The 22,812-nt window shown below is 40.2% G+C and overlaps 1 protein-coding gene across 1 annotated transcript; it reads right to left on the bottom strand.

The window, feature by feature from the left end:
- LOC118366086 (transmembrane protein 272-like) lies at positions 1–20,777 on the bottom strand. The gene is made up of 5 exons (XM_035748447.2): positions 20,578–20,777; positions 11,282–11,365; positions 10,789–10,839; positions 10,462–10,671; positions 1–1,186 (listed from the first exon to the last, which is right to left on the bottom strand). Exons 2-5 carry the CDS (start codon positions 11,343–11,345, stop codon positions 978–980), a joined length of 534 nt encoding a protein of 177 aa, XP_035604340.1. The 5' UTR covers positions 11,346–11,365; positions 20,578–20,777; the 3' UTR covers positions 1–977.
- Positions 20,778–22,812: the final 2,035 nt, after the last annotated feature.

Genomic DNA, 22,812 nt, shown 5'->3' with positions numbered 1-22,812 from the left:
TAGAGCGGTTGAATATGTTTATTTGCTAAAAGTGTGATTTTGTATTGTTGAACAAATGACATGCATGATATATTAAATCTACTACTCAGTCAACAAATGTTTCTATTAATCAACACACAAAAGCATTACGTTACACAGGAAAACAACTTGCATCGCAAACATTTCTTTCAAATAGACTATTTTTCCTCAGAATGAAAAGGCAGAGGCACATCCAGACACATCTTATTTTAGCACACTGAGAAAGACAACTGTCACTTTATTCTCAGTACATTACGCCCACGGGGTGAAATTCTCCTCTCGACAGTCGTATTCATGTGGAGGCGCCATTACATTATGGATTACATTTATTTATGCTGGAATATACAGAGTAAAGAATAGACCAGAAAGAGATTACAGAAAGATTAGCGTTTAACAATGTACATTTGGTAATATGAAGCCGATTATTTGACACACATACAGACAGGTTGTGAGTACAAAAGGTTAGAAGGCATGGTAGTATGGATAATAATTTTTCACAATGCTAGTGCAGTGTGTGTTGAACCCTCCTTGAGCACCAGGACCTGAATAGGACCACTCCCCACCCAACAGAGGTGTATTCAATGACATTTAATGTTCAAAACAGTGCATATAGAAGAAATTCAAGGAATTAAACAAATGCTTCCGTGTCAAACATGACACACAATCCAACTGTCTGTTCTACAAAATATATCTGAATGTTCCGAAACACAACTCCCTCCTGAACAGAGCCCTGATCCCCATGCCCTCCCCACCCAATAGACCTGGGTTCAAATAGGATTGTTTTCTTGAAATACTTTTCAGTGTTTGATTTAGCAGACTGGAGTGCCAGATGGGTAGGGGTTGTACTTCTGGGACCATTACATTGGTTCCAATGTGTCAGGCAAGCTCAATTAAGCACAACTAAAGCATTTGCAAGAAAACAAATATTTGAACCCAGATATGCAACCTTCGCCTCCCCCTCAGACGTCGGCATTGTTCGAGCCGAGCCCCCTTCCACCACACAGACACATGCAGACAAGCACACAGCAGCCCCCAACCATGAGCATGCCCAGAAAGATATATACCAGGGTGGTGGTCCAGAAGGCAAACAGATACAGGGTTTTGTTGCAGTGGAGAGCTTCTTCTTCATTATAGTTTGCAGGGAATATAGAGTAGATCCACACGTTGCCTGGAGATGGAGAGATAGAAGGGTGGGTGAAGAAATAGAAGGGAAGGGTGATAACCCTTTTGAATACATTATGGGCTGGTTTTGTGGGTTCCTGGGCACAAGTCCTTGACTAGAAAAACATGCTTAAAAAGAGAGTCTTCATTGACAGTGCTTCTTAGTCCAGGGAGGAGACTGGCTTTATATGTTCAGATTTGGTCAAACAACAACATACTCTGATCTCTGCTAGTTTAATCCTCCCAAAATCTTTATGTAGTTGTCACAGGTGTGCCGAATGCCCTTAATTACTGTGCATGCTTCTACCGATTTGCTATTGCTTGAATCATTGAGTAATGCGATTAACTCCCTATTTGTCCCTGCCCCTTCATAACATTTGCGTTAAGGATCTGATTAATAAAGTTCATGTGCTTTCCTTAATTATGTTACTTGTTATATCCTCCCTATTTACAATGATGGCCTAGGAACAGTGGGTTAACTGCCTTGTTCAGGGGCAGAATTACAGATTTTTACCTTGTCAGCTCGGGGATTCGATCCAGCAACCTTACGGTTACTGGGCCAATGCTCTAGCCACTAGGCTACCTGCCACCCCAAAAGCTTTAAGCTTAAGGAAACCATGGAAAAAGCATCTAATGTATTTTTCCAGATATAAATAACACCATTCTCCATGCACTGTATTGATAAGAGCTAGGTAAATTAGTCATCCACTTGGAAGGGAATTGTATACAAGACACCGTTTAAAGATATATTTTACATTATAATCGCTGGAGACAAATGTGAAACCAGACATATGGAGCAAACTGAAGCTTATCATTTTGAAGAATTTTAATTGTATGGCTTTTTAACTTGCAGGGATGGGAACTCTTGAATGTCTTAATTCTAGGGAAAGACTTGATGTTGGAACATTGCTGCGGGGACTTGCTTCCATTCATTTGGTTACTACATGATTCCATATGTGTTGTTTTATAGTTTTGATGTCTTCACTATTATTCTACAACGTAGATAATAGTAAAAAAAGAAAAACCTTTGGACCGGTAGTGTATGTCTAAGTGAATGAACTGCTTATCCTTTAACATCACGCTGTGTGTGACTGCTGTCTTTCCATCGGCCCTATGCAGTTGTGTAGAGGTGCATACTAAAAGTTTACACGCAAAAAAAATCCCAAACGGCCTGCCCAGCGAAGGAAAGGCCCCATGGGTGAAAATGATATGTTTTACCATGGTTTTTATTAGTTTTCCACACTTTCTTAATAGAAAAACAAACATGTGATCTTCTAAGTCCACAACAATGCTTAAAACACATTAGGAAACCATTTAGGAGGTCTGAGAAAAATATAAATTAATATATATATTCTTTTTTTTGGGGGGTACTGTGGACTATTTTTGTAATATTAATAATGTATTCTTTTTCTGTTTTTGCTCAATCTGATTTGGTGGGTCTGGCTCCCTAGTGCTTGCTTGCTTGTTTGTAGGTGACCAAATAGTTATTTTCCACCATAATTTGCAAATAAATTCATTAAAAATCCTACAATGTGATTGTCTCTCTCTCATCTTTTTAAGTGGGATAACTTGCACAATTGGTGGCTGACTAAATACTTTTTTGCCCCACTGTATGTGCTGCATGATATGACTTTAGGCTACTGATGATTTGAGAAAGTAAAATAAAAATCTTACACTCTGTTCCTAGCCTCAATCTGCACAGGCTGTTATGTCATCAAGTGATCATATTTTCACCAATCACTATTCTCAATTTAATCTTGTCTTTACTAATATGTCAAATGAGTGTAGATTTAGAATGGCCCATTATCAAATGGGCAGGGACAGGGGGTAAAAATACATGTCATCAGTATGCACTTGAATAGTGAAGTCCACTTTCCCTCCAGTTGGTTTTCCACTCATGTGGGGTAGGCTACTCCAGTTATTTCAGTCCACACATCAACCACTGTTTGAGGAGCATGCAGTCTCTCTCTGCGCGACAGGCAATATTCAGCCCAAACTCTGTATGCCATGAGCTCTCTGACAATGTTCCTGCAGCTACCCAGTATTTCATTTGGGAAACCATACCAGCTCTACTGGCAGTACTGCTACTACCAGCAGTACTACACCTGCACCTGTCAACGACACAAGTTGTTCTGCTTCCACGAGCACATCCATTGCTTGCATCAGTAATTCTACATTTGTTGTTAGCCCAGCTAGCATGGACACAGACAGTTGTGAATCTGATGCAGCCGAAGAGCAACTGCCCCCTGAACCGGGAAAGCACCGAACAACAGACGTTGGACCATCGAAGAGGCGCCAATATGATGAGAACTACATTGATTTGGGCTTCACTTATATTGGGAGTAGTGCCTTTCCTCAGCCACAGTGAGTTATATGAAACCTTCACTCTTGCACAGACTTTGAGAAATAAGCTACGGGAGTATTTTGTGGAAGAACCAAGACGCTTTCGAGTAGTAAGAAATGTATAAAAGCAACAGATACCATTAAGAAGAAGTGGCTAGAAGCGTCTTATATGGTGAGCTACCGAGTGGCTAAGACAGGCAAGCCCCATACTATTGTGGAGGACTTCATTCTTCCTGCTGCTGCGGATATGGCTGGGACAATGCTGGGGGAAAAGGCAAAAAAATATATACAGGCAATGCCTTCATTAAACAACACTGTTTCATGATAAATGGCAGGAGATGTTTTGAAATAATTACTGCTTTGCATACAAGCCAGTGAATTCTATGCATTACTGCTGGATTAGTCAACAGTCGTGGCGGGCCTGGCACAGCTCCTGGTATGTGTCCGTTAACATTTATGGGGGGTCAATTAAGGAAGACATCCTCTTCTGGAAACCAGGACAACAGGTGAGGATATTTTTTAAGTACTGGACAGCTTTGTGACATCAAATTAACTTTGGTGGTCAAGATGTGTTGGTATCTGTACTGATGGCGCAAAAGCCATGACAGGGAGACATAGTGGAGTGGTAGCGCGCGTGCAAGCAGTTGCTCCCAACTCCACTTGGGTACACTGCAGCATCCACCGAGAGGCTCTTGCTGCCAAGGGAATGCCTGACAGCTTGAAAAACATTATGGACACTACAGTGAAAATGGTTAACTATGTTAAAGCAAGGCCCCTGAATTCTTATGTATTTTCTGCGCTATGCAATTATATGGGCAGCGAACATGTAACGCTTTTGCTGGTTATCAAGGGGCAAAGTATTGACACGTCTTTTAGAATTGAGAGACGAGCCTAAAGTTTTCTTTACTGACCATAATTTTCACTTATCTGACCGCTTTCATGATGACGAGTTTCGCACACGACTGGCCTATCTGGGTGATGTTTTTTCTCGCCTAATATTCTGAATCTAGGATTATAGGGACTCTTCAGCTATATTCAATGTGCGGGACTAAATTGAGGCTATGATTAAGAAGTTGGAGCTCTTCTCTGTCTGCATTAACAAGGACAACACAGGTCTTTCCATCATTGTATGATTTTTTGTGTGCAAATGAACTCAAGCTTACGGACAAATGTCAAATGTGATATAGCGAAGCACCTGAGTGAGTTGGGTGCGCAATTAAGCAGGTCATTTTCTAAAACGGATGACACAAACAACTGAATTCATTATCCCTTTCATGCCCTGCCTCCAGTCCATTTATCGATATCTGAACAAGAGTGCTTCATATTATTATTTGTGCCCTGGTCTTATAAGAGCTCTTTATCACTTCCCATGAGCCGGGTTGTGAGACAAACTCACACTCATTCTTATGTTTAATAAATGTATCGTATAGTATGTGTGTGGCAGGCTTACAATGATGGCAAAAAAAAGTAGAGTACGCTGACCCTGGTGCTAGAGGGGGTACGCAGCTGGAGGTTGAATGTTTGAAGGGGTACGGGACTATAAAAACTTTGGGAACCACTGGGCTAGAACAATTATGTACCAAAGATATCATAAATTATGTTTTGAAATGCATGCGTAATATGCAGTAGGCTTTTTTGCATAACAGCACACTCATTATTTTAATTCCGTTTTTTTTTATTGCTTGGGCTCATACAAAGGCCTATGCGCATGCATAAGCTCTAATATACATATGGGTGTTTTGAATTAATCATCACCTGAGAAAGTGCTGTCCATTTTGTTGTGTTTGGCTTTGAAACAATATCCACAATATCCACGTTTTCCACTCAGTTTAAACCTGTTGAACTTCTCTCTTCAAATTCATCACACAGGACCTGATGGAGGGACAATAGAGCTCTGAGTACCAGGCCATTAGCGACCTGATGGAGGGACAATAGAGCCCTGAGTACCAGCCCATTAGGACCTGATGGAGGGACAATAGAGCCCTGAGTACCAGGCCTTTAGGACCTGATGATCGTTACCAAGTTTGGTAGTACCAACTCATGTCCAGAGTGCATAAGAGGAGATTACCGTGACTCAATGGTCACGTGGAATTTTACTGCAGTCAAGACTGCCGATGTGTCGGTAATATGGCAAGGGAGAGGGTCAGAGTCCAGGATTGGAGCCTCCCAGTTACCTCATTGATCCTCAGAGGCTTGTGACTTGGAATACTTGGTCCTTGTCACGTTCTGACCATAGTTCTGTTATTTTATTCTTTGTTTTAGTATGGTCAAGGTGTGAGTTGGGGTGGGCAGTCTGTTTGTTTTTCTATGTTGGTTTTTGTGTTCGGCCTAGTATGGTTCTCAATCAGAGGCAGGTGTCGTTAGTTGTCTCTGATTGAGAATCATACTTAGGTAGCCTGGGTTTTACTTTTAGTTTGTGGGTGTTTGTTTCCGTGTGAGTGTTTGGGCCACACGGTACTGTTTCGGTTTTCGTTCATGTTCACATCATTTATTGTTTTGAATTTCAGTGTTCAGTTCGTTTCAATTAAAAATCCATCATGAACACTTACCACGCTGCGCTTTGGTCCGATCCTTACTCCTCCTCAGATGAAGAGGAGGAAAACCCTTACAGTCCTTCCTTGGAAAGTATTTAGACCCCGTGATTTTTTGCACATTCTGTTGTGTTACAGCCTTATTCTAAAATAGATTTTTTCAAATCAAATCAACACATAATACCCCATATTGACAAAGTGAAAACGGGTTTTTAGAAATTTTTGCAAAGTTATTCAAAATAAAAAACAAAGACTTTATCTACATAAAGTACCAGTCAAAAGTTTGGACACACCTACTTTTACTATTTTCTACATTGTAGAATAATAGTGAAGACATAAAAACTATGCATTCCAGTTGACTACCTCATGAAATTGAAGGTGCCAAGGACACATCATTCTTTTTTTTTTACCCCCTTTTCTCCCCAATTTTGTCATATCCAATTGTTTTAGTAGCTACTATCTTGTCTCATCGCAACAACTCCATACGGGCTCGGGAGAGACAAAGGTTGAAAGGCATGCGGAAGCCAGGAAACACCTGGCAACCTTGGTTAGCGCGCACTGCGCCCGGCCCCCACAGGAGTCGCTGGTGCGCGATAAGACAAGGACATCCCTACCGGCCTAGCCCTCCCGGACGACGCTAGGCCAATTGTGCATGGCCCCACGGGCCTCCCGGTCACGGCCAGTTACGACAGAGCCTGGGTGCGAACCCAGAGTCTCTGATGGCACAGCTAGCGCTGCAGTACAGCGCTCTTAACCACTGCGCCACCCTGGAGACGGTCTCCATCATTCTTAAATGGAAGATATTTGGAACCATCAAGACCCTTCCTAGAGCTGGACACCCAGCCAAACTGAGCAATCGGGGGAAAAGGACCATGGACAGGGAGGTGACCAAGTTCTTCTGGGAGAAACTTAAAGAAGGACAACCATCTCTGCAGCACTCCACCAATCAGGCCTTTATGGTAGGGTGGCCAGACGGCAGGGTGGCAAGTAAAAGGCACATGACAAGCTACTTTGAGTTTGCCAAAAGGTACCTAAAGACTATCAGACCATGAGAAACAAGATTCTCTGGTATGATGAAACCAAGACTGAACTCTTTAGCCAGAATGCCAAACCTCATATCTGGAGTAAACCTGGCACAGTGAAGCATGGTGGTGGCACCATCATGCTGTGGGGATGTTTTTCAGCATTAGGGACTGGGAAACTAGTCAGGATCGAGGGAAAGATGAACAGAGCAAAGTACAGAAAGATCCTTGATGAAAACCTGCTCCAGAGCGCTCAGGACCTCAAACGGGGGCAAAGGTTCACCTTCCAACAGGGCAATGACCCTAAGCACACAGGCAGGGCAAAGCAGGAGTGGCTTAGGCACAAGTCTCTGAATGTCCTTGAGTGGCCAAGCCAGAGCCCGGACTTGAACACGATCGAACATAGTTGGAGAGACCTGAAAATACCTGTGCAGTGACGGTCCCCAGCCCAGACAGAACTTAAGAGGATCTGTCGAGAAGAATGGGAGAAACTCCCCAAATACAGGTGTGCCAAGCTTGTAGCTTTATACGCAAGAAATCTCAAGGCTGTAATCACTGCCAAAGGTACTTCAACAAATTCCTGAGTAAAGGGTCTGAATATTTACATAAATGTGATATTTCAGTTTTTCTTCATCTGTTTTTGCTTTGGAAAGGAAAGGGCTTATCTCAAATGGACAGATTTTTGACGGAGTAATCCCATCTCAAGCCACACCTCGAAACCAACTCCCGTTTGAATTCAGTCAGATAGGAAGAGGCAAAGCGAGAGGATTTACTCCACCTAAAAATCTGTCTGTGTGAGATGAGACCTTTTCTGTATGGAGATCTATGAGAGAGTGTCAAATTACATCAGGCTTATTTGATCAGATAGAAGTTTAATAATGTTTAGGCTGTTACCAATGTTACCACATCGTGATATAAGTGGATGCACCAGGTATTCCGGCAACTATCTGCCCCCTCACTGCCCCCCTGCCTTCAATCATTGAGGACATGTATTTTCATTGTTAGAGTGGTCACGCGACTTTCTTGTCAATATAATAGATACTTTTTTACTCAGTCATGGCCGCTAGCATTTCTTAACTTATTGGTGACAGGGGGGCAGTATTGAGTAGCTTGGATGAATAAGGTGCCCAGAGTAAACTGCCTGCTACTCTGTCCCGGATGCTAATATATGCATATTATTAGTAGTATTGGATAGAAAACAATCTGAAGTTTCTAAAACTGTTTGAATGATGTCTGTGAGTATAACAGAACTCATATGGCAGGCGAAAACCTGAGAAAAATCCAATCAGGAAGTGGGAAATATAATGCTTGTCGTTTTTTAACCCAGCCCCTATTGTAGATACAGTGGGATATTGGTTATGTTGCACTTCCTACGGCTTCCACTAGATGTCAACAGTCTTTAGAATGTTGTTTGAGGCTTCTACTGTGAAGTGGGACCGAATGAGAAAGGAATGAGTCAGAGGTCTGTCAGCAGTCACATGCATTTTACATGAGAGGTATCTCCCGTTCCTTTGCTTTTCTGAAGACAAAGGAATTCTCCGGTTGGAATATTACTGAAGATGTATGTTAAAAACATCCTAAAGATTGATTCCATACATTGTTTGACAAGTTTCTACGGGCTGTAACAGAACTTTTTGAACTTTTCGTCCGAAGTTCGGCTGGACCTGAACGCGCTTTTGAATTTGTTTACCAAACACCCTAACAAAAGAAGCTATTTGGACATAATCGAACAAAACAAACATTTATTGTGGAACTGCGATTCCTGGGAGTGCATTCTGATGAAGATCGTCAAAGGTAAGTGTTGACTACCCAATATGGAGGATATCTTTTTGGCTGCTTTGTTGTCTTTACGCTGTTCTCAGGTTATTGCATGGTTTGCTTTCTCCGTAAAGTTCTTTTGAAATCTGACACAGCGGTTGCATTAACCTTTTTGGGATAGGGGGCAGCATTTTCACTTTTGGATGAATAACGTGCCCAGAGTGAACTGCCTACTACTCTGTCCCAGATGCTAATATATGCATATTATTATTAGTATTGGATAGAAAACACTTGGAAGTTTCTAAAACTGTTTGAATGATTTGAATGACGTCTGTGAGTATAACAGAACTCATATGGCAGGTGAAAACCTGAGAAAAATCCAACCAGGAAGTGGGAAATCTGAAGTTTGTAGTTTTTCAAAGCTTGGCCTACCAAATACACCGTGTCTATGGAGTCAAGTTGCACTTCCTACGGCTTCCACTAGATGTCAATCGTCTTTGGAAACTGGTTTGAGGATTCTACTATAAAGGAGGGGCTCATGAGACCTGTTTGAGTCAGTGGTCTGGCAGAGTGTCTCAGGCTCGTGATGCGCGCTCCCGACAGAGTTAGCTCTCGTTGCAGTGCTTTTCTTCAGACATAGGAATTCTCTGGTTGGAACATTATTGATGTTTTATGTTAAAAACATCCTAAAGATTGATTCCATACATCGTTTCATTTGTTTCTACAACCTGTAACGGAACTTTTTGAGTTTTTGTCTGGACGAAGTGCTTGCGTCTCATGAAGATGGATTACTGGGCTGAACACGCTAACAACAAGTGGCTATTTGGATATAAATTATGGAACTTTATGGAACAAATCAGTGAAGGTAAGTGAATATTTATAGTGTTATTTCTAACTTCTGTTGACTCCAAAATGGCGGATATTTCTTTGGCTGGATTGGGCTCTGAGCGCCGTTCTCAGATTATGCTTTTTCCGTAAAGTTTTTTTAAAATCTGACACAGCGGTTGCATTAAGGAGAAGTCTATCTTTAATTATGTGAATAACACTTGTATATTTTATCAATGTTTATTATGAGTATTTCTGCAAAATCACCGGATGTTTTGGAATCAAAACATTACTGCACGTAACGCGCCAATGTAAACTGAGATTTTGCACATTATCGAACAAAACATACATGTATTGTATGACATGAAGTCCTATGAGTGTCATCTGATGAAGATCATCAAAGGTTAGTGATTCATTTTATCTCTATTTGTGCTTTTTGTGACTCCTCTCTTTGACTGGAAAATGTTTATCTGTGAGTTAGTGGTGACCTAACATAATAGTTTGTGGTGCCTTCGCTGTAAAGCATTTTTTAAATCAGACACTTTGGCTGTGTTAACGAGAATTCTATCTTTAAAATGGTGTAAAATACTTTAATTTTAATTATGAGATTTTTGTTGGTTTTAAATTTTGGCGCCCTGCACTTTCACTGGCTGTTGGCGAGGTGGGACACTTACCGTCCCACATATCCCAGAGAGGTTAATGAACCAAATCTAAAACAACGCCAAATCAGTAAGTGCAATTTCCCTTTTTACATCTCACTGTTGTTCACAACATTTACAACCACTCTCATTATATTTTCTCACCTGCTATGAACCAGCAGAAGAGGAATAGTGACACTAGAGAGTTCCAGGCAGTACAAAGGCTGCTGAGAGGGCTCTGCTGCCCCCCCTCATCCTGCTCCCTGGTGCAGGGTAGGCAGGACAGGACAGCCAGGGCCAGGGCAAACACCCCCGTCACCACCAGGTAGATGGGGATATAGCGCTGCTGGGGGCAGTTCTCCAGGAATATACCACCTAGTAGGGAGAAGAAGGTGTATGTGTGTCAGAAAGTAGGCTAAACAAAGGTGTAACTAACATTACATCTGCGTGTGATAATAAAAATAATTGTAATTAATAGTATATGATACATACCTATTGCGATCTGGGCGACTGGCAAGGCAGTCATGATGAGTTTGGATATGACTGAAGGCACAGAGGATCACGGCAGACAATCACAAGTTATCTTTCAATGTTTCTGCATCCATGATGATGTGGCAAGTTACAATTAGCTTTTTGAAAGGACTATATCTTGAAAACTTGAATCCTGACATGCAAAACATTTTGGAACTGTACCTACTGTGGATTAATGAAAAAAATACCAAAAATATAGTTTTTTTGTGTGTATTATTTCTTTCAGTGGTGTACAGTGGCTAGCCACTTATCCACAAGCTACCTCAAAACACCAGGCAGAGAAAATAAGACTACAGTTGCATCAGATAAAACATGTGGTCACATATAATGGCATAGAGGAACTATGAAAAAAACTGCTAACACCCACACACATACACCCATACATTCACACATAAGACAACACAAAAACACAGTTTAAAAACACGGCTTGAAAACTGTATGTAGGGTAGCATACCAAGCACAGGAGTACTTGGTTTGGGCGCTTGGCGCATGTTCTGCAGTAGAGTCCCGTCTTCCATTTCTGCTGATACTCACTGATCTGCAGAGTGAGGCAGACAGTGAGCTGTTAGAGTCTAGAGTTCATCATAATCATCATCATTTAACTGTGCGACTGTGGATGGATACATGTCAACTGGGTCGTGTTCATTTGGCACCAAACAGAAGAAAACAATGAAACAAGGAGGGACTACCAGGGGTGTATTCATTAGTTGGATAGTGTTGAAAAACGTTTTGCAACATAAATAATTTACTCCAGACGCTCTTCAACATGATATAAAAGCTGCTGGGTTCATAAACGGAAGTTGTAGTGTATTTTAATTTTATGGTTTCCACGCGTTGCCATTTGACATGAGCTGCACATCTATGAATGACAAATTCTTTCATGCTCTAAAGTGGAGTGAAGTCCACATGGTTCCTTCCAACTTCTTGCAGACACTTTTTTTTAAGAGAGACATGACTGAACTACAACTTCCATTTAAGAACAAAATGGAACTCAAAGTTTGGAGCATTGGAGGCTGCTGAGGGGAAGACGGCTCATAATAATGGCTGGAATGGAGCAAATGGAATGGCATCAAACACATGGAGACCATGTAAATTAAGGTGCCACCAACCTGCTTTGGTTTGGAGTAAAAGGTTTCCGTTGCAAACTGTTTTGCAACAGAACCCGACTAATAAATACACCCCTGGACTCATTCAAAAAGAAACACTTGTTTTCGTTTCCATTGCAAAACATTTTGTTACGGTGTGCCCTAACAAACAAAACCTAGGTCACCAAACAAGTAAACCTCAGATGCAATTCAGAAATTACAGAAAGTAGCATACAAAAGCTAAATTTAATTTAATGAACTTGAAATATATAGGTCTATGAAGCCTACACTGTATTTATATTTTAATAGGCTTAAAGTGTGGATATTAAGAGTTTTTGCCCGGGTTTCCCAAAAGCATTTTATGGCTAGGTTATCATTAGAACCTTTGTAGGAGCATCATTAAATCTTTTGTTTGTTGCCCAGAAATATTTATATTAATGTTGCACTTGAAAACGCTCGTGATCTAACACCTGCTTTAGACCACTCATAGAACAGCTAAGTGTGTCGTCAGATGATTTTTGTGCCCTTACTCGTCACTTTATACACCCTGCTAAACTTAGAATCACATGGTTTAGCTGTCTCTCCAGCGGCAGATTGGCCATCTGGCAATTCTGGAAAATGCCAGATGGGCTGGACCATTTTTTAGTTCGGTGGGTTGGTTGAAATTGACACACAAAAATATTTGTTTATATACAAATGGGTCTGTTAAGTTTCTCATTTTAGATGTTTATGCAATTTCTCTGTTATACTAATCGATAATGATTATTTGGCTGATCAAATAATTAGCAGCCCTACCCCCTGTTTTCTGATAGGCTGAGGTGAGGTCACGCAAACTCACATTCAAATTCAAATGCGGCATCCACAAAGATTCCTGCTCCGACTCATCAATTACAGCCATGTTCATGGATCGTAAAAAATTTTAAAATGTCCCTATAAATTTACAAAGAGTACATTCTACATTGTCACCTCACTTAAAAAGTGCCATTTTTTTGGCAGCTAAAACCACGATTTGGTCAAACAGTAAAGTGCATTAACTTCAACTTCATGCCCTGCCCCGTGACTGTTTCACTGGGGCCAGATGCTTTAATGAGCAAGCCCCCCCCCCCCTAATTCTTGTAAGACAAGTGGAGATAAAATGTAAGATTAATCTCTTGTGAAGTTTACTGACTTTACTTACAAATGTTTTTTTATAAGACAGACAAATATTTGATAACATATGTGAAAAGTCCAGACTGCACTTAATGGGTACTAAATTAGCCTACCTCTTAAAAATATTTATTTGTATTCAATTTTCAAATGTTCAAAACTTACAAATTGACATTTCTTCTGTAAAATTGGAACAACAGTGATGTATGGTGAAAAAGACAGAATGGCATAGTCTTCTCATACAATATTTGGAAACAAATGGTCTGAAGTATACATATACTGTACACTATAAAATTATGAAAAGTTAGTATTGATTTATTGCCATTTGCATTCTGTATAGATATGGCATAGGGTTTCACACAAGTCTGTTAAAATCCATTTAGTCTTTAAAATGTAATACTTAAAGTCTACTTGTCTATTTTTAATAATGATTTAAATAAAATATGGGGGGGAATGGTGTTGCACATGTCAGCATTAATATCCACACTATGAAGAGATTTGATACAAAGTCCCTCTTTTTAACTCACCTGCATATCCATTTTTTTCTTTATTTGTTGTTCCTTTCCCATACATACAAGTTGTTTTTAATTCATTAAAAAATATATATAATATTGGAGTGGAATATAAATAATAACATGGGAATGTAACATTTAATAACAATGAATGAACTAACTCAGTGTAAAATTGATGTGAGAACTCTCTGCTATTGCACAATTCTAATTTGTACCTGTAAATCACAAATAAAGCTATCCCCAGTCAAATTGGAGCACAACTAATGAGCCCACCTCCTGCACTGCTTACACCTAATCCAGTCCCCACCTGTGACTGAAAACAGGGGGGGAGATGCCAATTGAAAAGCTCTCTCTTAAAAACGTAGATATCTAGCTATATAACATAAAATGCTCTGTAAAATAGCTAAAAGGCTATAAAGTTACATTAACTGTAAAGATATCAGTCACCAGTAGGAACATTTATGTATTTTACCTCAGACGATCCTGTAGTAAGGTTGCTAGCTAGTACACCTAGCAACTTAATCTTTCTAACTAGCATTTACTGCTAGTGAAGTTGCTAGCTAGCAATTTAGCATGAAGTAGCACTAACTGGGCTAGTCGTTGTCTAAATGACAGGTAGAAATAAAATCATTAGCATAAAGGGGTAACTAGCCCCCAGGGGCCAGTTACCCCCTAGTGGGGGAGGGGCGAGTTGCCCCCAACACACTCATCCAACTTAATACTACTTAATTAAAAAATTATCCAAATGTTTCTCTTTAAACAAGTTAATTATTTATTGTAAGGCTTTCCTACTTGTATATTTATTTAAAATATATATACAGATCTAACTTAATTGGAATATATCTACAACTTTTTCTAAATGTTTTAAAAATAGATCAAGTTACCACAAAATCATTTTGTTGAAATATCTCAGAAAGTTGTGATGACACGGAGGACATTTTTTGTTACCCCAGGGGGCTAGTTACCCCCTACTACCCTAAATAACACTTGGCATTGTTACACATGGTATGTGGTTGTGTGGTTGGACGTACTGTCAAATTCTCTAAAACGACGTTGGAGGTGGCTTATGGTACAGAAAACAACATTAAATTATCTGCTAAAAGCTCTGGTGGACATTCCTGCAGTTAGCATGCCAATTGCACGCTCCCTCAACTTGAGGGGAATTGTGTTGTTTGACAAAACTGCACATTTCAGAGTGGCCTTTTATTTTCCCCAGCACAAGGTGCACCCGTGTCATGATCATGAGTTTAACCTGCATGGCTACCACAGCATTCTGCAGCGATACGCCAGTATATCAAACTTCTTGATATACTACACCTGTCAGGTGGATGGATGTATTATCTTAGCAAAGGAGAAATGCTCACTAACAGGAATGTAAGCAAATGTGTGCACAACATTATAGAGAAATAAGCTTTTTGTGCATATGGAACATTTTTGGGATCTTTTATTTGAGCTCATGAAATATTGGAACCACACTTTACATTTTGAGTTTATATTTTTGTTCAGTATATAGTACCAGTCAAAAGTTCAGACACACCTACTCATTGAAGGGTTTTTCTTTATTTTTACTATTTTCTACATTTTAGAATAATAGTGAAGACATCAAAAATATGAAATAACACATATGCAATCATGTAGTAACCAACAAAGTGTTAAACAAATATTTGAGATTCTTCAAAGTAGCCAGCCTATGCCTTGATGACAGCTTTGCACACTCTTGGCATTCTCTCAACCAGCTTCATCACCTGGGATGCATTTTAATTAACCTCTTGGGGCTAGGGGGCAGAATTTTCACTTTTGGATAAATAGCGTGCCCAATTTCAACTTCCTGCTAATCATGCCAAGAATATAAGATATGCATATTATTCATATATTTGGATAGAAACTTCAGAGTGTTTTCTAAAACTGTTTTAATCATGTCTGTGAGTATAACACAACTTATGTAGCAGGCAAAACCCCGAGGACTAACTCTTCAGAAAAAAAAATGTTTTCCCTCCTCTGTTCCCTGCATTGTCATTGCCCAGGGATATTTCATAGGAACCTGTTTTCAGTTCCTACCGCTTCCACTGCATGTCACCAGTCTTTGGAATTTGGTTGAGGTTATTCCTCTGTGCAATAAAGAAGTAGGTCTGAACTAGGAACTGGGTACACTGTTGAGAGTTGCGCAAGACGTAAAAAGTATCGCTGGTTTGTTTTCATTCCTGTATTGAACACAGAAAGACCAGTCTACAATTTGATCGATTATTAACGTTTAAAAATACCTAAAGTTGTATTACAAAAGTAGTTCGAAATATTTTGACAAAGTTTATAGGCAACTTTTGAAATATTTTGTAGTGGCATTGCATTTTTTGTAAGCTGTTTTTTCTGGATCAAACGCGCTATATAAATTGACATTTTGGATATATATGGACGAAATGAATCGAACAAAAGGACCAATTGTGATGTTTATGGGACATAATGGAGTGCCAACAAAAGAAGATTGTCAAAGGTAATGCATGTTTTATATTTTATTTCAGCGTTTTGTGTAGCGCCTGCAGGGTTGAAATATGCTAACCCCTTTGTTTACTGCTGGTGCATATGGTGCAGGCTATCAGATAATAGCTTATTATGCTTTCGCCGAAAAGCATTTTTAAAATCTGACATGTTGGCTGGATTCACAACGATTGTAGCTTTAATTGAGTATCTTACATGTGTGATTTAATGAAAGTTTGAATTTTATAGTATTTTATTTGAATCTGGCGCTCTGCATTCTCCCTGGCAATTGGCCAGTGGAGGCATTTGCGTCCCGCCTATCCCTAATAGGTGTGCCTTATTAAAAGTTAATTTTTGGAATTTCTTTCCATCTCAATGCGTTTGAGCCAATCAGTTGTGTTGTGACAAGGTAGGGGCGATCAGCCCTATTTGGTAAAATTCCATATTATGGCAAGAACAGCTCAAATAAGCACAGAGAAACGATAGTCCATCATTATTTTAAGACATGAAGGTGAGCCAATCTTGAAAGTTTCTTCAAGTACAGTCGCAAAAACCATCAAGCGCTATGATGAAACTGGCTCTCATGAGGACCACCACAGGAAAGGAAGACCCAGTTATCTCTGCTGCAGAGGATAAGTTCATTAGAGTTACCAGCCTCAGAAATTGCAGCCCAAATAAATGCTTCACAGTGTTCAAGTAACAAACATCTCAACATCAACTGTTCAGAGGAGACTGTGTGAAGCAGGCCTTCGTGGTCGAATTGCTGCAAAGAAACCACTACTAAAGGACACAAATAAGAAGAACAGATTGGGCCAAGAAACACAAGCAATGGACATTAGACCTGTGGAAATCTGTCCTTTGGTCTGATAAGTCCAAATTTTAGATTTTTGGTTCCAACTGCCGTCTTTGTGAGACACAGAGTAGGTAAACGGATGTTCTCCGCATGTGTGGTTCCCACCGTGAAGCATGGAGGAGGAGGTGTGATGGTGTAGGGTGCTTTGCTGGTGACACTGACTGTGATTTATTTAGAATTCAAGGCACCCTTAACCTGCATGGCTACCACAGCATTCTGCAGCAATACACCATCCCATCTGGTTTGCGCTTAGTTCCACTATCATTTGTTTTTCAACAGGACAATGACCCAACACACCTCCAGGCTGTGTAAGGGCCATTTGACCAAGAAGGAGAGTCATGGAGTGCTGCATCAGATGACCTGGCCTCCACAATTACCCGACCTCAACCCAATTGAGTTGGTTTGGGATGAGTTGGACCGCAGAGTGAAGGAAAAGCAGCCAACAAGTGCTCAGCATATGTGGAAACTCCTTCAAGACTTTTGGAAATGCATTCCAGGTGAAGCTGGTTGAGAGAATGCCAAGAGTGTGCACAGCTGTCATCAAGGCAAAGAATCTCTAATATAAAATATATCTTATATATCTTATTATTTTTTAAATTACACTGTTTTCTCCCCAATTTCGTGGTATCCAATTGGTAGTTAGTCTTGTCTCATCGCTGCAACTCCCGTACGGACTCGGGAGAGGTGAAGGTCGAGAGCTGTGCGTCCCCCGAAACACAGCCCAACCAAGCCGCACTGCTTCTTGACACAATGCCCACTTAACCCAGAAGCCAGCTGCACCAATGTGTCGGAGGAAACACCGTGCACCTGGCTACCGTGTCAGGTGTCACTAGTGCACAATGGGACAAGAACATCCCTGCCGGCCAAACCCTTCCCTAACCCGGACGACACTGGGCCAATTGTGCGTCGCCCCATGGGTCTCCCGGTCGCAGCCGGCTGCGACAGTGCCTGGATTTGAACCCAGAAGCTCTAGTGGCACACTGCGCCACTCGGGAGGCCATATAAAATACATTTTGATTTGTTTAACACTTTTTTGCTGAATACATGATTCCATATGTGTTATTTCATAGTTTTGTCATCCTACAATGTAGAAAACCCCTTGAATGAGTAGGTGTGTCCAATCCTTTGACTGGTACTGCATGTCATGATGTGTAGCCTGATCCGAAAGCAGCTCTCCCTTACTTTCGAGCCTATCAGAATCAACACATGCTCCAACGACGCAATTAGCAACCGTTCTCTCTGCTTGATGTATTGTTACACCTTCGACTGTTGTCGGAAAGATGCATCGTTAAAACACTTGTCAGCATGAATTCCATCACTATCAAGAAACAGGTGTGGTGATACTGATGATTTGTCGGCACAGATGGTTTGTTTAGGATACATAGCAGGTTAGGGTAATTAACTTGACAGGTTAGGATAACGTGGTGGGTTAGATTTAATTAACGTGGCAGGTTAGTAGAACTAACGCAGCAAGTTAGGTGAATTCATGTAGCAAGTGAGGAGAATGAGGTTAAGATTAGGGGTTAAGGTTTGGCTAAAAGACATTTGATTAAAAATGTTGTCGGAGGCGCCATATGGATGGTGCAATGCAATTGCGTAGTCAAATTGAGCTCTGTACTACAACGCCGTGCACCTCTCAAATGCTGAAACAATGCAGAGGGCTCCGTAAAGCTTATTTTATTTTATTTAACTAGGCAAGTCGGTTATTAAGAACAAATTCTTATTTATGATTAGTTGACATGATTGGTTGACGGTAGGTGAGGGTGGGAGGTCCTGTATAACACAAACACACTTCCTTGACAGCTCCCTTCGCAACAGCTCTCTGATGCACCGCGAAGTATGAATGCCCTTACTTCTGCAGTGGCCATATCACCATTAATGCTGCACGGCCAATGCAGACATTGGATTCACCATGCAGAGCCTTTTAGCTTCAATGCTAGTTGCCAACAACTGTTGTTCCTGACGCAACCACTAGATGTAGCTGTCGACCTACTCCATCGAGCCACAGCGGCAGAAACTTAAACAAATCATCTGTGGTGACAAATCATCGGTATCATAACACCGGGCCCTGTTCTGTTTGACCACAAGGGAAAACTCTGGGAACAAATGGCCTAACACATGCTGCATGGACAGAAGCCCTGTTAACCCAATTAGCTAGTAAATCTGAAAAGGCATGACTCCACATCTGAGGCTAACAATGCAGCAGTCAGCCTCATAGTAAAAGCCAAGGATATCTGGTTTAAGCCTGCACGAGTTCAGTAGCTGAGCCTTGTGCTGCTCTAAGAGGGTAAGAATGTCTCTGAGTAAAGAGTAGTAGAATAAGTACTAGAACAGCGTCATATAACAATTTATTGAACCTTTATTTAACTGGGCAAGTCGGTTAAGAACAAATTGTTATTTTCAATTATGGCCTAGGAACAGTGGGTTAACTGCCTTGTTCAGGGGCAGAATTAAAGATTTTTACCTTGTCAGCTCAGGGATTCGATCTACCAACCTTTCAGGTCACTGGCCCAACGCTCTAAACACTAGGCTACCTGCCGCCCCAAAGAGGAGAATGTATGGAGAAACTTCTTCGAAATGCCCTGAAATTATAATTTTCTGGCGAGGGCTTCAGTTTAAGATTTCAACCACATTCCATAATCCAACATTATGTTACATTATGTGGCCTCCAAGGCCATATTCCAATGGTCATTGCTTACAGTATTCTCTGCATGGGCCTCTTTCCATTGTGTATAGAATTGTCCAGGTAAAAATGTGTTTATATGTATATATTTCGTATATATAGGTGTGTGTGTGTGTGTGTGTGTGATAATATCATAGCTGTGGTTGGTTGATCCCCCATTCTCCAAACGAAGCTACAAGTAGTTTTAACTTCAGATCAAGCTCTGGATCAAGTTTTACACAGAATCCAGATCTTGCTGTGAAATTGGCACTCCTCCAGCAGAGGATTACAATCTCACATCACCAATCACATGCTTTTTGCATTTCCTTTGGTCTTGTGAAATAGAGCAGCCACTCACTCACCATTTGACTAATATTTTGTAGTTAAGGCTACAAAATTATGGATATAGTGATGGCCTTAAATTGGCGTAACAAATGTATTTGTTAAGGATTGATATTGTTTACAATATTGATCAAATCAAACAGTCAGTGAACTATCTGTGAACAATATTACAAATGTATCACTTGCTGTTACAACATTATCCCCCTACAAACCATCCTGATATCGCAAGCTTACATTCTGTTTCGCTTCAGGAACGTGTAGCGTAACAGAATGCAAACTCGCGAGAACAGGGTGGTTCGTACGACGCTAACAACAGGTGAGGCACACCTGGAAAAACCTGTATTTATCGGGTGTTAAGAATGGGGACTTTCGATTTATTTTACAAACGCTACATTGTTGCTTGACATTCCAAGCAATAAAGGTGCGCTTTTCTGCCGCAATTATTAAACAGAGTAGGCCTACCAGTTACTGACCATAATCTGGGGTGTATTCATTCTGCGAAACAGTTGCAAAACGTTTTGCAACTAAAACCAATACGTTTATATTGGACGGTAGGTACTCCCCGTTCCGTTCGCTTCCATTTAAGAACAGTTTTGCAACAGAATTGGCGGAATGAATACACCCATAGTATTTTCTTAGTTCGCAAAGAGTTTACAGTATCCGAAAATAATATTTTACCTGTCGGTCGTAGTTGTGACAGTGTACAAATCACCAGTTAATGCGATGGTGTCATAAAAGTAGAGACCGATGAATGTAGATTAGAGGCTAAATGAAAGTTAAGACAAAAAGTAGACTGAGAAGATTCAGCAAATTCAATTCTGTAAACTTCCTCCCTCTTTCTCCGTTGCTCTGCTGGGGTGGGGTGGAGTGACAGAGGGAGGGAGGGATCATCCCAGCAGATCACGCTGTTGCTGAACATACCGAACGAAACCCCGCACAGTGATATGAACGAACTAGAGGATCAAAACAGCAATGTATCATGGGAAAATTGTGACCAACCGATCTATAAATATTAATGAGTAATAATTTATTATGAAAGATGATTTGTCGATTAGTCAGTCGGCTATTCCCTGCAGTCGTTTTGATGTTCTCGAACACGGCCAATGGGCGTAAACCGAAAGTAAGCTGACTGTAGACGGAAGTCGAAGGGAGAGGTAGGTCTACACAAGCACGGACAGCAAGTCTGACAACTTCTGCTGTTTCGAGGGAACGTGACAGTAGCTAGGTTTTTCAACCAATTGGCGACTGATTTTCATGCAAATATTCAAAAATCTGCATAAAGAAAATATGCGCATTTTACCACCAGTGGTGTGTTTCAACCAGACGGACCAAAACGGAGTTTTCATGTTGGCCTAACGAATACAAATCTAAAGTTCAATGTGTTCCCATCGCATTTTCATAGTAGTAGTTTTGTCACAAAAACTGTTGCAGTAAATAGCAAATGTGTCTACTCCAGCCAACAGCTCACAGATACAAGGCCAGTTAAAGGTTAGATAAATAGTTTTAAATAAAGGTTAAATAAAAAATAAAATAGTATACATTATGAGATTATTATGGATAAATGCAATAACACTTTTATTTGTCAAATGGTAGTCAAGCATCAATCATCATGTCACCAGAATAAGACCCTCAATATGTATTAAAAGGAGCATCAAGCTCATCAACTTGCATTGCTCCTTTCCAATAAATATCGAGGGTCTTATTCTTTTGACATAATGATTGATGCCATTTGACAAATAAAAGTGTTATTGATGTTATCCATAATAATCTCATAATGTAGACTATTTTTTACAACCCTGTGAGAATTATGTATTTCTTGCAGTGAAAGTATACAACAAATGTAATTTTTTTTCTCAGGAACAAAATATGAATATATAATATTTATACACACATATATATATAATATTTATTTTTGTCAGCATCTCTTGAGAAAATGTGAATGAGTATCATTGACACTGTTATGTAAGCAGACAGTATTTCAACCACATAAAATATGCATCCAAGACCAACTGAAATCTTATCAGAATCATGTTTCTTCATTTTCTCAGCTTTTCATTTCCTTAAAACAGGTCAAACTGATGACATTTAGACATTTTGCACAGGACAAATCTTTTCACTGTTTTGGAGTTATTGCATTTTCTCCCCGGTTCCTAAACGAAACCAACAACTGTACCTGTGTTAGATTACTAAGGCATTAATTATATCAATGTATTTAGTCTTCTGGTACAACAAGTTATGACAGAAGAGAAGCTGCATGTATCAAGCTATAGTTGACAAACAAATGGCCTACCAAATGTCAAATTATAATATGGCATACCAAATGTTAGAAATCAGGGGAGAAAGTAGCCAGTAGTAAATTATAGTAAATTATTTATAGTAGGCAAAATTATGGTGGATCGAACAGGTTGTCTACTTTATGAAGTGATTTGTTTGACAATCAGATGAAAACATCATCACACAACACCCATGATATGTGAAACTGAGCCTGAACAGACTGCAAAAACATCAGCAAAAACAACATTAAATGGGATAAGATGTTTACATGCCATTAGATCAGCATATCCCAGGCCACTTATCTGGGTTTCTCATAACCAAGATACAAGATTTTTTTATCTGGTTATTGTAAACGGGATATGATGTTTATATGCATTACCTCAAAAACAGAATACTTGAGTAGCCTATCCCCAATCATAAGGGGATAATGGTGTGCATGTGCACGTGGTCAGTGTGGAAGGACCACACAACAAATTATCACGTGACTCCAAGTTTACTTCTATGTGGTGGTTATTATATCAATATTTGCACATCAATGTGTTTCCACAACCATTTCTCGCAGAATTAAATTTACCTACACAAAAAGATCCCACCATTGTCCAACGAACAAATGATCTTTCAGCCTTTATACAATTGTAC

This window comes from Oncorhynchus keta, chromosome 33 (assembly GCF_023373465.1).
Source record: "Oncorhynchus keta strain PuntledgeMale-10-30-2019 chromosome 33, Oket_V2, whole genome shotgun sequence".
Taxonomy (NCBI): domain Eukaryota; kingdom Metazoa; phylum Chordata; class Actinopteri; order Salmoniformes; family Salmonidae; genus Oncorhynchus; species Oncorhynchus keta.
Note: the sequence above shows the minus strand (reverse complement) of the source record. Positions and strands in the feature narration are given on the sequence as shown.

What these genes read in the sequence shown, in the direction of transcription:
- LOC118366086 (XM_035748447.2), bottom strand. Translation starts at nt 11,345, where the DNA reads ATGGAAGACGGGACTCTACTGCAGAACATGCGCCAAGCGCCCAAACCA. An exon ending in ACCAAGTACTCCTGTGCTTG is followed by an intron (nt 10,840 to 11,281) that starts GTATGCTACCCT and finishes CTGTGCCTTCAG; the next exon opens with TCATATCCAAACTCATCATG. An exon ending in AGTCGCCCAGATCGCAATAG is followed by an intron (nt 10,672 to 10,788) that starts GTATGTATCATA and finishes TCTCCCTACTAG; the next exon opens with GTGGTATATTCCTGGAGAAC.